Here is a 12,656-nt window from a genome sequence, read left to right as displayed (position 1 = left end):
AGCAGGCAGCCCTGTCTGAGCCCTACTGCTGATCCCAGAGAGCTGACACTATCACTTTAAAAATCTCTTGGAAGCAAATGTTAAAGGGAAAGGAGGGAGAAAAAAAAAAAGAGAGAGAAATCCAAAATAAATAAGCAGCCACATCCGGATTTCTCCCCTAGGATGCTAATAAAGGTTTTATGGGTTTGATACGAATTACCCTCCCTGGCCATTCATCGCTGATTTTCTGGAAGGCATTAGGCTGCACAGCCCGGCTGAGGTGGGATGCAGAGGGGGCACTGCCAACCTCCCCCACAGCCAGCCTGTGGCTCTGCCATGCCAGACACCCATCGCTTTAGGGGAGTGACCGTGGGACCATGTTGCCATCACCGTCTACCATCTTACACCCACCACAATGAGCCCTGTGCTCCCAAATCCCATCTCCTGGCCCTGCCATGCCCTGCCAGGCCTGCCACAAGCTCAGCTTCCAAGGAACACAGGGATGTTGTGGCAGAACCTGCCCCTCCTCCAGGACCAGCCCCACAGGGCCATCCTGGGCTTCTCCTGGTAGGTTTTACCTCGAGAGAGGGGAAGGGCAGCCATCCCAAGAGTGAGGGGAGGATTTTCTTCCAGGCAGGCTTTGCACAGGAAAGCATCACCACATTCCCCCCATGTTGTCCAGCCCAGCTCCCCGGGACGTTAAATTGGAAGCAGTAAATGGAGCAGGGAGAACAGCTGTGGGCCCCAGCTGCAGACATTTCCTCTGGGCCTGGAGCTGGAGCCAGTGCAAAGCTGGGCTCTGTGCTGAGAATGCTGGGGGGAGTGTGGGGGAAAGCAGCCCTTTCTGCACGGCATCTGGCCAAGCTCTGTCCTCCACCACCCACTCCATCTCCAGCCACAGATGCCCCGTTCTGCCTCCACCTTTATGGTGCCCAGCCCTTTGATGGCCACCAAAACTCAGCCAGGATCTGCCCCACCCATCCCAGGGGGTGGTTCTGGTGAGGCTGTGGAGGGGATGCTGCAGGTCCCAGGGACTGTCATCCCACCTTCAGCTGGAGATGATCCCCAGTGAAGAACCACCTCCAGGAGGGAGAGGTGGAGGCAGAGATCCTTCTTCTGACCCCAAGCCTGTCTCCACCTGGCATCACGGTTTCAGGGCTGCCCCAAATCCACAGGGAGTCACCCCCTGGTTCCTCCTGGCCACTGCTCACAGCCCCACAGTGGAGCCCACTACCTCCCACAAAAGGCAGCTCTAGAAAGCACTGGGAAAGAGCACGAAACCCTTCCCACCCCCCACCCGTCAGTGCTTGGGGGACGGGACATGTGGAAGGGGCCTGGGGAGCTATTAATGATCCAGAGCGCATTCAGCACGGATGCTTTCAGGCAGAGGGGACTGCAGGTCAGCACATGGTTTGGATTTGGCTCTCTCCTCCCTTCCAGCTAATTGGGCCAAGCCCAGAGAGCGTTCCCTGTAGATGCCAAACACGTGTGTGGCACAAGCATCACCTCCTGTGGGGGAGAATTAGTCCTGGAAGCTCCCTCCCCAGGGTGGGAGAGGCAGCTAGGTAGACCAGGGAGGTGTGTGGGTGTTTGAGGGGAGCTGAGGTTTAAGGAAAGGGTTTGAACTCGTTATCTGGCCCAGGCTCAAAGAATGCAGCAACACAGATCACGTGCATGGATGTGGGTGGTGGGAAGGGGCTGGAGGGTAGCCAGGAGGATGGAGGTTACTGCAACACCCAGCTCCCACTCCCCCAAACCCCCAGCAACGCCTGCCTCCACCCCACAGGGCCAGGAACAGGGTGGAATCTCTTCCCCTCTCCCATCCTGTCACCTCCTCCTGCCACCCTGGACCCTTCTGAACCCCACGGCCCAGGCATCTGGTGGCCACGTGTCATCTGGGCTGTGGTGGCAGGGACATTGCTGGGTTGCAGTTGTGTTCCCTCCCTGCTCCTAGCGGAGTCCCAAACGAGCAGAAGGACATGGACCCGGGGGGTCGCAGGTGCTGCTCCCCTGGGAAGCTCAGGGCTGCTCCCTGGGGACACAGAAAAGAGCCCAAGGCTCTTGCCCCACCACTGCAGAGGCAGGTTTTGAAACGCTGAGGGTGCTTCTGGCTCTGGAGGGATGGGGATGCTATCAGGGAGTGCCCCAGCAACCCAGCAGCACCAGGAGTCACCCTGTCACTCCCCACACCAGTCCCTGGCCTCACCACACATCTCAGGGGAGGACAGGGACACAGCACTTCACCCAAGGATATCTCCAGCTCCTGAGGCAGTCCCAGTGCAGGAACAGTGCCAAAACCAGGACATGAAGCAGAAACCAGATCCTGGTGAAGTCCTACCCCTGGCTGAGGCTCCTGCAGCAGGCAGCTGGGTTAATGGAAGTGAAAGCCAACCCACCACCAGTTTTAATGAAGATTTCAAGCCTGTTGTGAAGCCACATTGGCAAGTGTGGCATCACACAGGGCTGGGGCTGGCCACGGGCACCTCCAGCATTGCAGCAGAGCATCGGGAAGCAACGCTGGGTTTCCCAATCCAGCTGAAAGCTCCTCGGATGTTCTGCCGCTTTGATTATTTGACAGACCATGTTTTTTAAATTATTCTTGTATAAATATTTACGCATTTTTACAAGAACCATGCTTTGAGCAACAGGCCACGGCAGATGAAGGGCCAGAGGGGAGGGGGCTGGATGCTGGGTTGCTCCATCCCTTTCTGCAGGGCAGCTGGGGGTTCGGCAGGGATGCAGGGCAGCGCCGGGCGCTGACAGCACATCCCCACCGCCCCCGATCCGCCTTTCCCCGCACTCCCGGCAATCCCCCCCCCGGGAACGGGACCCAGCCAAACACGGACCGGCCCGAGCCAAACCGCCTGCACGGGAATGCACGGGAATACCGGGAGTGCACGGGACTACCGGGAGTACACAGGAGTACCGGGAATACCGGGAGTACACGGGAGTACCGGGAGTACACGAGAGTACCGGGAGTACACGGGAATACATGGGAGCACACGGGAATACTGGGAATATACGGGAATACACGGGAATACCGGGAATACCAGGAATACCGGGAATACACGGGAATACCGGGAATACACAGGAATACCGGGAATACATGGGAATAAATGGGAATACAAGGGAATACACAGGACTACCGGGAATACATGGGAATAAATGGGAATACAGGGGAATACACGGGAATACATGGGAATACACGGCAATACATGGCAATACACGGGAATACACGGGAGTACATGGGAATACACAGGAATACACAGGAATACACAAGAATACACGGGAACACACAGGACTATACAGAAATACACGGCAATACACGGGAATACACGGGAGTACACGGGAGTACACAGGAATACACAGGAATACACAGGAATACACGGGAATACACAGGAAAACACGGGAATGCACGGCTGGCTGCTGCTGCTGGGAACCCCACGCTGCCCCACACGGTCCCTGAGCAGCTCCCAAAATCACTTCCCACAGACACCCTGAGCCAGAGAAGCCCCGCTGGGCAGCAAGGGCTGTTGGCAGGGTGGAGATCACTCCTCCATTGCCCACTCCCACCTCAGCACTGCAACCCCAGCCCACCCCAACCTCAGAGCAGAACAAATAAATACCAAAAACCCATCAGGCTGAGAGAAGGCTCTGGGGCCCCCATATCTGCCCCCAAAGCCCCCGGTCTGCAGGGATAGTGCCCGCAGCAAGGTCTGCTGCTGGGCTTCCTGGTGGGGACCCTCTCTGCCAGCCCTGTCCTGCTCCCCAGGATTGTTGCTGTGGATTTTGGGAAGGATAAGGGTGAGCTCCCCCCCTCCCCCATCCACAGATGGGATCCACAACCCAGCCTCGAGTTTTCCACCGAGCTCAGCAGAAATTCACCCAGAAGGTCAGTGACCAGAGAAAGGGATGATCCATCATTAAATAAATTGTTTTCATTTCCCAGGATAAAGGGGAGGAAAAGGGGAGGAGGGGAGGTGTTTTTGGATCAGGACTGGAAAATAAAAGAGCACAAGGCAGGAAAACCACCCCCTGTACTCCCTGCAGAGAGCAGCCCCAGCTCCTTCCCTGTGCTCTCACAAGAGTTTTACAGCCAAAGATCTTAATGTGATTATAATAATTATTTCTTTCCTAGCGATCCCCCCCCCGCGGTTGTTTTTTTTTTTTTAATTTTTTTTTTTTAATTTTAATAAACAGCCTATTTTGAAATGTCACTGGGGGAAGCCAAGACTCCAGCTGAGCCCTGGCCTGGAGGAAGGAGCAGGGGCAGGGGGAGCGTGCGAATGTGTGTGTGTGCATGCAGGCAAGCGTGTGCGTGCGGGAGCGTGGGCACCCACGGGGACACCCCGCTGCTGCAGCGTGCAAGCACAGCCAGGGCTTGAAAAACAGCCTGTGCCCCAGGCAGGAACAGACAGGGCATTCTTCTCCCTCTCAGTCTGGGTGCCCCACTGAACCCCCCCATCTTGCACCCCTCATCTCCCACCCTGCTGTGTGGTCCCCCCGCAAGCCCCAGGGCTGAGCTTTGAAATCAGTTGAAAAGAGACCCTTTTTGCCAAAATAAACAGCCTGTCATGTTAAATTACTCTCTCTTCCTCTCTACCTTCCCTGCCTTTGTCCCCCCTCCCTATCCCAGCCCTTTTGTTGGGGGCCATGCCCACTCAGGGGGCTCGTGGGGTGCCGAAGTGCTGGTGCTGGTGCAGAACATAACCTCCCTCCCTCATCCCAGTGCCCATGTGCCTGCCAGCTCCTCAACCCACCAGCTCAGCACCCCAAAATCTTTCTGCTGAGTGATGATGGCATCTGGCAGGGTCTGGCATGCAGCAGTCACAGTGCACAGCCCCGCAGCTGGGTAAGGGACACTGGGGGCTCATTGCAGCTCCTCGCCCACCTCTGCTGTGCCAGGTGCTCCCATGCCCCCAGGCTTTTTTCCTCTCTCTTGCTTGTACTTGCCCTTCAGCTTGGGGTTGTTTTCTTTCTCCTGTTTCTAACAGATCAAAAATTCTTGGAACTGTAAAGCAGCGAGATGGAAACAGTGATTAGCTCATTCAGGCCAAACTCTCTGCCAGTGCCGAGGCACTCGCCACCAGCCTCTAGTGACTTGCCCAGACACTCTGCACTCCAGCCATGTCTTCCATAGCCTAACTGACCTTCCCATTAGGAAGTTTTTCCTGCTATTTTTGGGCCAGTGGACCTGTGCTCAGCTTGGGCTGATTGTGGGTTGAGTGTCCAGGTGCTGCCCCAAATGCCCAACCGTGCAGTGTCCCTGCCCCATGGCTCATCCCACGCAGCACGGCTCCAGCCAGGGCTCTCCCACGTGGGTTGGAGCTTCTGTGCCCACCACCTGATGTACACCATCCTGCTCAGAGCCCTGCTCAGCATCTGGCAGCACCTCCAGCTGCTCCCACCTCTTCTGGCTGGCCAGCTTTGTCACCAGATGTGCCACTGCCCAGCATCACTCCTCCTTTTCACATGGTGCCTGCAGCAGGGTCACTCACTGTGCTGCCTGTGCCTGGCAGCAGCCAGGAAGATGCTCCTCCAGGGCCTGCCCCTGGCCCCCTGCCTATGGGGGAGAGGAGAGAATGAGGAGGGGAGAGGAAGTGAGAGAGGAAAGGAAAGGAGAATAGGAAAGGAGAAAAACAGGGTGAAGAACAGGAAGGAGGAAAAGAGGAAGAAAGGAGGAAGGGAAAGGCAGAAGGAGGAAAGGGGAAAAGGGGAAAAAGGGAAAAGGGGAAAAGGGAAAAGGGGGAAGGGGAAAAGGGGAAAAGGGAAAAGGGGGAAGGGGAAAAGGGGAAAAGGGGAGGTCCTAGCCCACAGGAAGGCAGCATTTGCAGCACCAACCTCTTGATTGTGGCACCCAGGGGTCTGAAAAGCACAGAGGTGAGCTGAGGGGATCACATCACACTGGCTCTTCCCAGCATCAGAGCTCTGGCAGCAGGATGTCAGGTCACACTGTGGGCTCTGCCAGCACTGTGACAAGAGGACAGGGTTACCCCACTAGCACCAAGACATCTGGAGGGACAGGCATGTTTCCATGCCCTGCCCAGCCTTACCTTCCTATAGAACCACTCCTGGCTCTCAATTCAGCTTCTGCACGATGCCCACAGCCTCCTCCAGCATTCCTGCCAGGCACGGACAGAAGGAATGTCCTGGCTGCTGCTGAGGCAGGGACTCCATCCATGACAGAATGATGGACACACTGCAACCCTGACAGCAGTGAGCCATGCCCCACCACCTCCAGAAACATGGTTGCCTGCATCTCTCTGCCCTCTTTTTCCCACACCAGGGAATGAAGCAGTAATCTGTCTTGTCTGGCTTGGGTTCAGTATTCTTCAGGATGAGCCCAAGACACTCTGATGGGGGTCTGCTGCTTTTGGTCCTTCTCCGGGACACCAGCCAGCTTGTCTTCCCCACATGATGGAGGAGGGCAAGACCTGCCCCGCTCCGGTTGAGACAGTCACTGGCGTGGGGGACTGAGCATCCCGTGCTCAGGTGGGCTGAAACCTGAAGCACAGAGCTCAGGGAAGGAAATGCAGAGCCCATCGCTCTTGTCAGGGTTTAAAATCTGGCTGAGACTCCCCAGCTCAGAGTACCTGCAGACCCCTGGTAGTGAGAAGCCCAATGCAGGCTTAGTGACTCGGACTGCAGCTGCTCAAGGATGCCCTGCAGGTGGAAGCTCTGACCCTTGGAAGGCAGAATTCCTTCAGTCGGCTGGCAGAAGGGTTAATGAACATGAGGGACAGACTCCTACCTTCAGGGCAGCTCCTCAGCAACAGGGAATTGAAGGAGGCGCTGGAAATAACCCCTGGGGAGATCGAGAAACCTCACTTGGGCTGTTTAAAAAGGGTAAGCGTGAGCCACAGGAGATGGGAGGAGCGGCCATGAGCCCCTTGGCACTCTCCCTCTCTTCATCACAAGTGGTCCCCAAGCTCGTCTCGGGCCCCCTGCTGCCACGGAGCCTCCCCCGCTTCCCCATTGCCTTCCCTGCTGTGACCGAGGCAGGATCAGTTGGCAGGAAAGCCGGGACGGCTGAGCACAGGGTCCCGCGGCGAGAGCCCAGCCTCGCAGGCATCATCACTGAGCTGCGGCTCCAGGCCTGCGGAGCTCGGGGACCTCTGGAAGGTGACGGCACTCAGAGAAGATAACGTGCCGGGCAATCCGCATTCTGGGGTTTGTGGGAGATGGGGAGAAGCGCGGGCAGGTCTGAGGGTACGAGCGCAGGCAGCTCGGGATGCACCGAGCCCCCGAGCGCGGAGCGGGGCCGGGGCACGGCAGCAGCGGCGGGGCTGAGGCACCCACGGACCGGCCCTGCCGCTCCCGGAGCCTCCCCACGGCGGCTTTGGGGTCCAAAGCCCCCTTTGTGCGTCCTCCCGGGTCCATCCTCCCGCAGCCTGGCAGGAGACCGCGGTCCGGGCGGGGCCCGTGTGTGCGGGGAGGCGGGCTGGAGAGGGGCGCCGGGGGCTGCCGCACCTGCGAGAGCTGGAGCCCGATGGAGCTGAGCTTTTGCACTGGGCCTGCAGGGCTGCTCTGGGCACCGGCAAGGCAGGCTCTGGATCCAGCTGCCCTTCCACTGCCCTGCCCCTGCAGGAGCCTGGCCAGCTCCTGTGGGTGCCGCACAGGCTGGGAGCAGCCGGGCGGGCAGCGCTGGACTAGGCTGGGGTGAAGGACAGTGGGTGCTTCACCTGGCACTGGCTGGGAGGGGTGCTGCCGGCACCTACTCCCTATGCCAAGGGCGGTGCGGGAGAGCACAGCGTTCCCCTGGCATGACCCAGCAGCTGAGCACTCGCTGTCACCCTTCTGGAGTGGCAGAAGAGGGGCCACGGTGTGACTCAAGCCCCCGCCCTGGGTTTGCCCCGTACCTCTCCCTGGGAGTCACCCAGCACTCGGTGCTTGTCACCGCCCGGCTCTGCTTCCCTCCGCCCGCCCTGCGCCGGGCCAGCCCTGCCCTCCCTGCCCACGCACCTTTCCTGCTGCTCGGAGCAGCGTAAGGCAGAAGCAGAGCTGCCATGGAAGCCAACACTTCCCTCTGGCACAGCTACCTCGGAGTGATCCTGTCCCGCGAGAGGCAGCGGGTGGAGCATTTCCAGCGGGCCGAGGACATCCTGCTCACCCTGCTGGAGAATGTCCATGCCAGGGATCCCCGCTTCCTCGTGGACTACGCCAGGAACCTGGAAGCCTTCGAGTTTGCTGTCGGTGCCTCTGAGGACGCTGTCACTCTCGAGGTGCCCCTGCGCATTGATGGTGACACCCTGCGTGTGCTGGCATGCCGGAACAGGGACAGCCCGGGCGGGCGCCCTGCAGAGATGAACACCTGCTGTCTGGAAGTGTGCTCTCCAGGGACTGATTTGGAGGACTGGACTGGTGGTGTGGATGTGATGGAGCACGGAGGTGGTGCGAGGTGCCTGCTTCCAGGCAAAATCCTCCAGCACCTGAAAGAGCTCCTTGTTTCAGCCATCGTGCGCTGCCAACGCCTCTTCCTGCTTCAGCCAGGTGCGTACGCTGGCAGGGTGCTTCCCCGCCAGGAGCTGCCTCCAGTGCCTGCCCAGCTTCCCAGCTTGGCAGTCATCCCTATGCAAACGTGCTGGGACATAGGTTCCTGGGCATGTGGCCCACCCAAAAGCTGCAGGGGCAGGTTAGCGAGCACCTTGCTGTGTGCTGGGATGGGCTTTGCCCCCAGCTAAGGAAAAGGGGCGATGCAAACTTTTCCCTGCCATCCCAGGGCATCAGAGTCATCCTCAGGCATCTTCACCTGGGACTGATGGCACCCTTCTTGGTGGGTGCAGGGTCCACCCAGCCCTGCTGTTAGTCCCCAGGTAGGGTTTGCTCAAGGACTTGGTGTGCTTGGTTTGCCCTCACCACATTCTCCCCTCCACCTCTTGCCTCCAAGTGCCCCCTGCTCTCTGGAGGAGGCTGTTTGGAGAGTGAGCTGGGAGCGCATCAGAGCTGGACCAGAACCCTGGGGCACGGGTCTGACCCTGTGAACACGTGGGCCCCAGCTGGCAGCAGTGTCCTTGGTGGGAGGGGACCCTGGGAGATGCCCATAGCTGTTCCATAAGCTTCTTCATGCATTTTCATCTCCCATTGTGCTTCTTGAAGGAAAGCTCAGCCAGGGTGAAAGGGTAATGTGAGAGTACCAGTGGGTCTGAAAGTCTCTTAACCCAGTCCCAGCAAATCCACTATCCCCTTCTTCCTCTGTGGCCAAGCCAGTGACCTTCATCTTCCTCCACCCCCAGAAAGCAATGAACCTTTCCTGATCCATTTTTCTTGGAGTGCATTGCTTTTCTTGGCACTGTTCAGCCACCCAGAAGCACAGCTCAGTTTGATTGCTTGAGACTTCCTGCTGTGCCTGACCTTGACCCCTGCGATGCTTCTTCCTGTAAAACCACCCCAGCACGGCCGGGAGAGGGATTTTACCCGGGGAACTGCACCCAGACTGCAGCACTGGAAAGGGCTGAGTCGAGTGGGGTGGGACACGGCCACTGCTGCTGCAGCACAGACCTGGTTCAGCCTGCGGGACCGGCTGTGCTAACCTGCTCACAGCTGCCAAACCCTCTGCTTCTAGGTGACATCAGTGCTGAAAATCTGCGGGAAGATGCCATGGAGCTCTCCCTGCTGATCCGTGGCAGCTGGAAGACCATTCGCTTTGACATTGTTCCTGTGGTGAGGAGGCAGCAGGAGCCGCTGCAGCTCCAGAGGCTGCACAGGGACAGGGGCTTCCCTGAAGGCAGCCTCAGGAGGGCCACGGAAGAGGCTCACTTTGTCCCTGCCTCTCCCCACTGCTGGAGGTGAGAGGCTCAGTTGCGGGGTGATCCTGTGCCAGGGATGCCCCCTGGCTGGCAGCCCTGCCGGGTGTAGGCAAAAAGAGATTGGGACAGGGCGGGGACAAGTCAGCAGGGGTTGAAGTCACCTCCTTATGATGCCCAAACCCTCTTCCCTGTGTTGGGGAGTTTCAGACAAGTTTCAGACAGCTCAGGGAAAGAGGGGGAGTGTAACTGAAGGAGGCCCCTGAAATTATTCACTGGAGATGCACCCTAACTGTGCAGAGGGTGGCAGCTCTCAGATCCCTGCTTGGGCTTCAGAGACAAGCCCAGGCCCCTGGCAGCAGAAGGGTGATGAACTGCCTCCCAAGGTGGGCTGCAGGACAAAACAAGCCTGCACTGACATACCTTGCCTGCCAGCACAATGGCCCAACCCCATGGCGGGGCTGAGCAGCCAGCTGGACCAGTCCGTATCTATTTTGGGAACAAGGTGGTCCAACTGGATGTCCAGCCTCTCGCTGGGAACCAACCCAGCCTCCTCTCCCCACTGCACATAGGGGAAAAAATCCCCATTTTGCCCCACTCCTGATCCTCCTGGGAAGGCAGGAGCTGCACAGCAGTGTTCCCATCTCGCTCCACACCTCTGAAGTTCCAGAGGCAAGCATGGGGGGATCTTGCAGATCCCAGATGCTGCATTGGCTGGGACCACATGCTGTAGCAAGTGCTGTCACTCCAGAATGGTGTAGATGAATGGAGATGAGAGATTTCTGAAGGCTGCTCTTGTGGTATAAGGTTTATTAGGGATGGAGAAAGGTCTTGCTTCGAGCTGCCAGACACAGCACGTGGCAAGGCCCGAGGGGATGGGAGAGGGGAGCGACAGGAAGATGCTCAAGGAAGGGGTGGGGGTCCTATGAGGGGGAAGATCCAAGAAGGGGGGGGGGAGTTCCAAGAGGGCATTTGGCCCCTTGGAGCCCCCTTATCAGGGGGCTTCAGGGTGGGCTGGAACAAGGCTCAGGCCAATGGGGTTACAGGCACCTGATGTTTTAGGGGAGGGTTACAGGTGCGGGGTGAACCGTACATTTTGGGGGTGAGATGGAACAGTCCACTTGACCCCTGGACCCATCTGTAGGCAGGAGCATCGTCTGGCTAGCTGGGAGGACTGTTCTCATCCTGGCTGTATTATTTATGAATAATTATATTTATCCATCCTATCCAACAATATGCGTGCCATGTCACTGCAGGCATACTCTCCCCATCCTGGGAGGATGCAGGTCTTCATCTCCCCTCCCACCAGACCCCACTCTCTTCCTCCAGATCCTCCACTCACCTTCCCATCCTGAAGCTGCTCCGAGGAGTGGACACCCTGCAGGGACCCCGTCTGGACAGCCTTCGCCTGCTCGACCAGCTCCGTGACCAGGACTGGGGAGGGCACGGGGGGAGAGGCACCCTCACTTTCAACCACCTGAAGGTAGGTTGGTTCTGCTGCTTGGGACCGTGGCTCTCTGGGCAAGCAGAGCCAAGGCTGCTCCCCTGCACAAGAACCCAGACAAGGATCTGCAGGGCTTTGGGGTGTAGCAGCCCATGGCTGTGTCTGGGAAGGATGTGTGCTGCTGCCAGCCACGGTTAGAGGGCTTTGATCCTCTTCCTTGGATTGAACCAGCAACCTCCAGCTGGAGACGCTTTGTGCATTCAGAGCTGGGGCTCTGCACTGGTGTGCAGGGCATCACCCCCTGGCCCAGGCTGCCTGTCTCGGTGGGATGGCATCCCTGTGCCACACTGCAAGGCTGCCCCATGCCCTGGTGTGCTGGGACGTGCCTGTACAGGGCTGCGGGTGGCATTTCTGCTGAGAAAAAACCTCCTCTCCCCACCCAACCTCTTTTCAACACCCTGGAGCTGTGCCAACTGGCCATGCTGGGGACAGCACTTGGTGGCACAATCTAGGTGTGGCCTGCCTTTTGATGGCTCTCCAAGCCAAGGGTCAAGAAGGATGCAAGGGTGTTTTCTGCTTACAGAACGGCTCCAGCTCCAAGTAACCCAAATGCTGTGTACTTTGCTTTGCGTTGCATTCTTTGATGTTTTGGGGGTGGTGGTTGTAGGTTTTTTTAAGAAAAAGGGCACATGTATGTATCTGGCCTTCACAAAAGAATCATCTTCTCCAGCCCGCATGGATTCAGCCCCACAAGTGGTTGCATGGTGACCTGCAGGGTTTGAAGGGACAGCCTTCCTGGGATCAGGCCTTGTGCTCTTCTCTCCCTCCTCACAGATGGTGTTGCTGTGGAGCACAGAGCTCTTCCCCTCCCCTGAGGACTGGCAGGACCTGGAAGGCTCTGTCTACAGGCTCTTGGTGATCCTTCTCCGCTGCCTGGCCACCCAGCACCTGCCCCACTTCCTGAACCCAGAGGAAAACCTCTTCCAAGGAGATGCCCCAGACCTTGCCTCCCTCTACCATAAAGTGGAGAGCTTTGCCTGGGACCCCCAACGCTTCCTCCGCTTCCACTTTGGCCTCCATGGGTTCAGTGGCAGCTGCCAGGCAGACACGGAAACCCAAGCCCTCCTGCAGCTCCCCACCGAGGATGGGTCCTGCTGGGACACAGCCTACTTTGACATCCTGCTCAGCCAGGTAACCCCAGCCCTTCAGCAGAACTCGTGAGGCAGCACTTGAGATCCCTAGCACCTGGGCTAGGAATCTTGGGATGAGCTGCAATCGGCTCCACCAAGCTCTCTGGCGTGCTGAGGAGGCTGTGGGAGGCTGGGAGTGCTGGGCAAGGAGCTCCAGCAGAGTGGGGAGCCCTCTCCCCTCACTGCCCACCCCCTTTAGTTTCAGGTGTATCGGATCCAGGACAGTGCACGTCGCTCAGCAGCATCCCAGCTCCTCTCCAGGATCCGCCAAGAAATCCCTCAGCAGAGCTGAGTGAGACC

General features: G+C 58.3%; 1 protein-coding gene across 1 annotated transcript; it reads left to right on the top strand.

Moving 5' to 3' along the window:
* Positions 1 to 6,860: 6,860 nt before the first annotated feature.
* MAB21L4 (mab-21 like 4) lies at positions 6,861 to 12,648 on the top strand. Its single transcript, XM_077785782.1, has 7 exons — positions 6,861 to 7,101; positions 7,370 to 7,583; positions 7,973 to 8,469; positions 9,542 to 9,764; positions 11,052 to 11,205; positions 12,001 to 12,357; positions 12,556 to 12,648. The coding sequence occupies exons 1-7, from the start codon at positions 6,861 to 6,863 to the stop codon at positions 12,646 to 12,648; spliced, it is 1,779 nt and encodes a 592-aa protein (XP_077641908.1).
* The last annotated feature ends 8 nt before the right edge of the window (positions 12,649 to 12,656 follow it).

Source organism: Lonchura striata, chromosome 10 (genome assembly GCF_046129695.1).
Source record: "Lonchura striata isolate bLonStr1 chromosome 10, bLonStr1.mat, whole genome shotgun sequence".
Lineage (NCBI taxonomy): Eukaryota > Metazoa > Chordata > Aves > Passeriformes > Estrildidae > Lonchura > Lonchura striata.
Note: the sequence above shows the minus strand (reverse complement) of the source record. Positions and strands in the feature narration are given on the sequence as shown.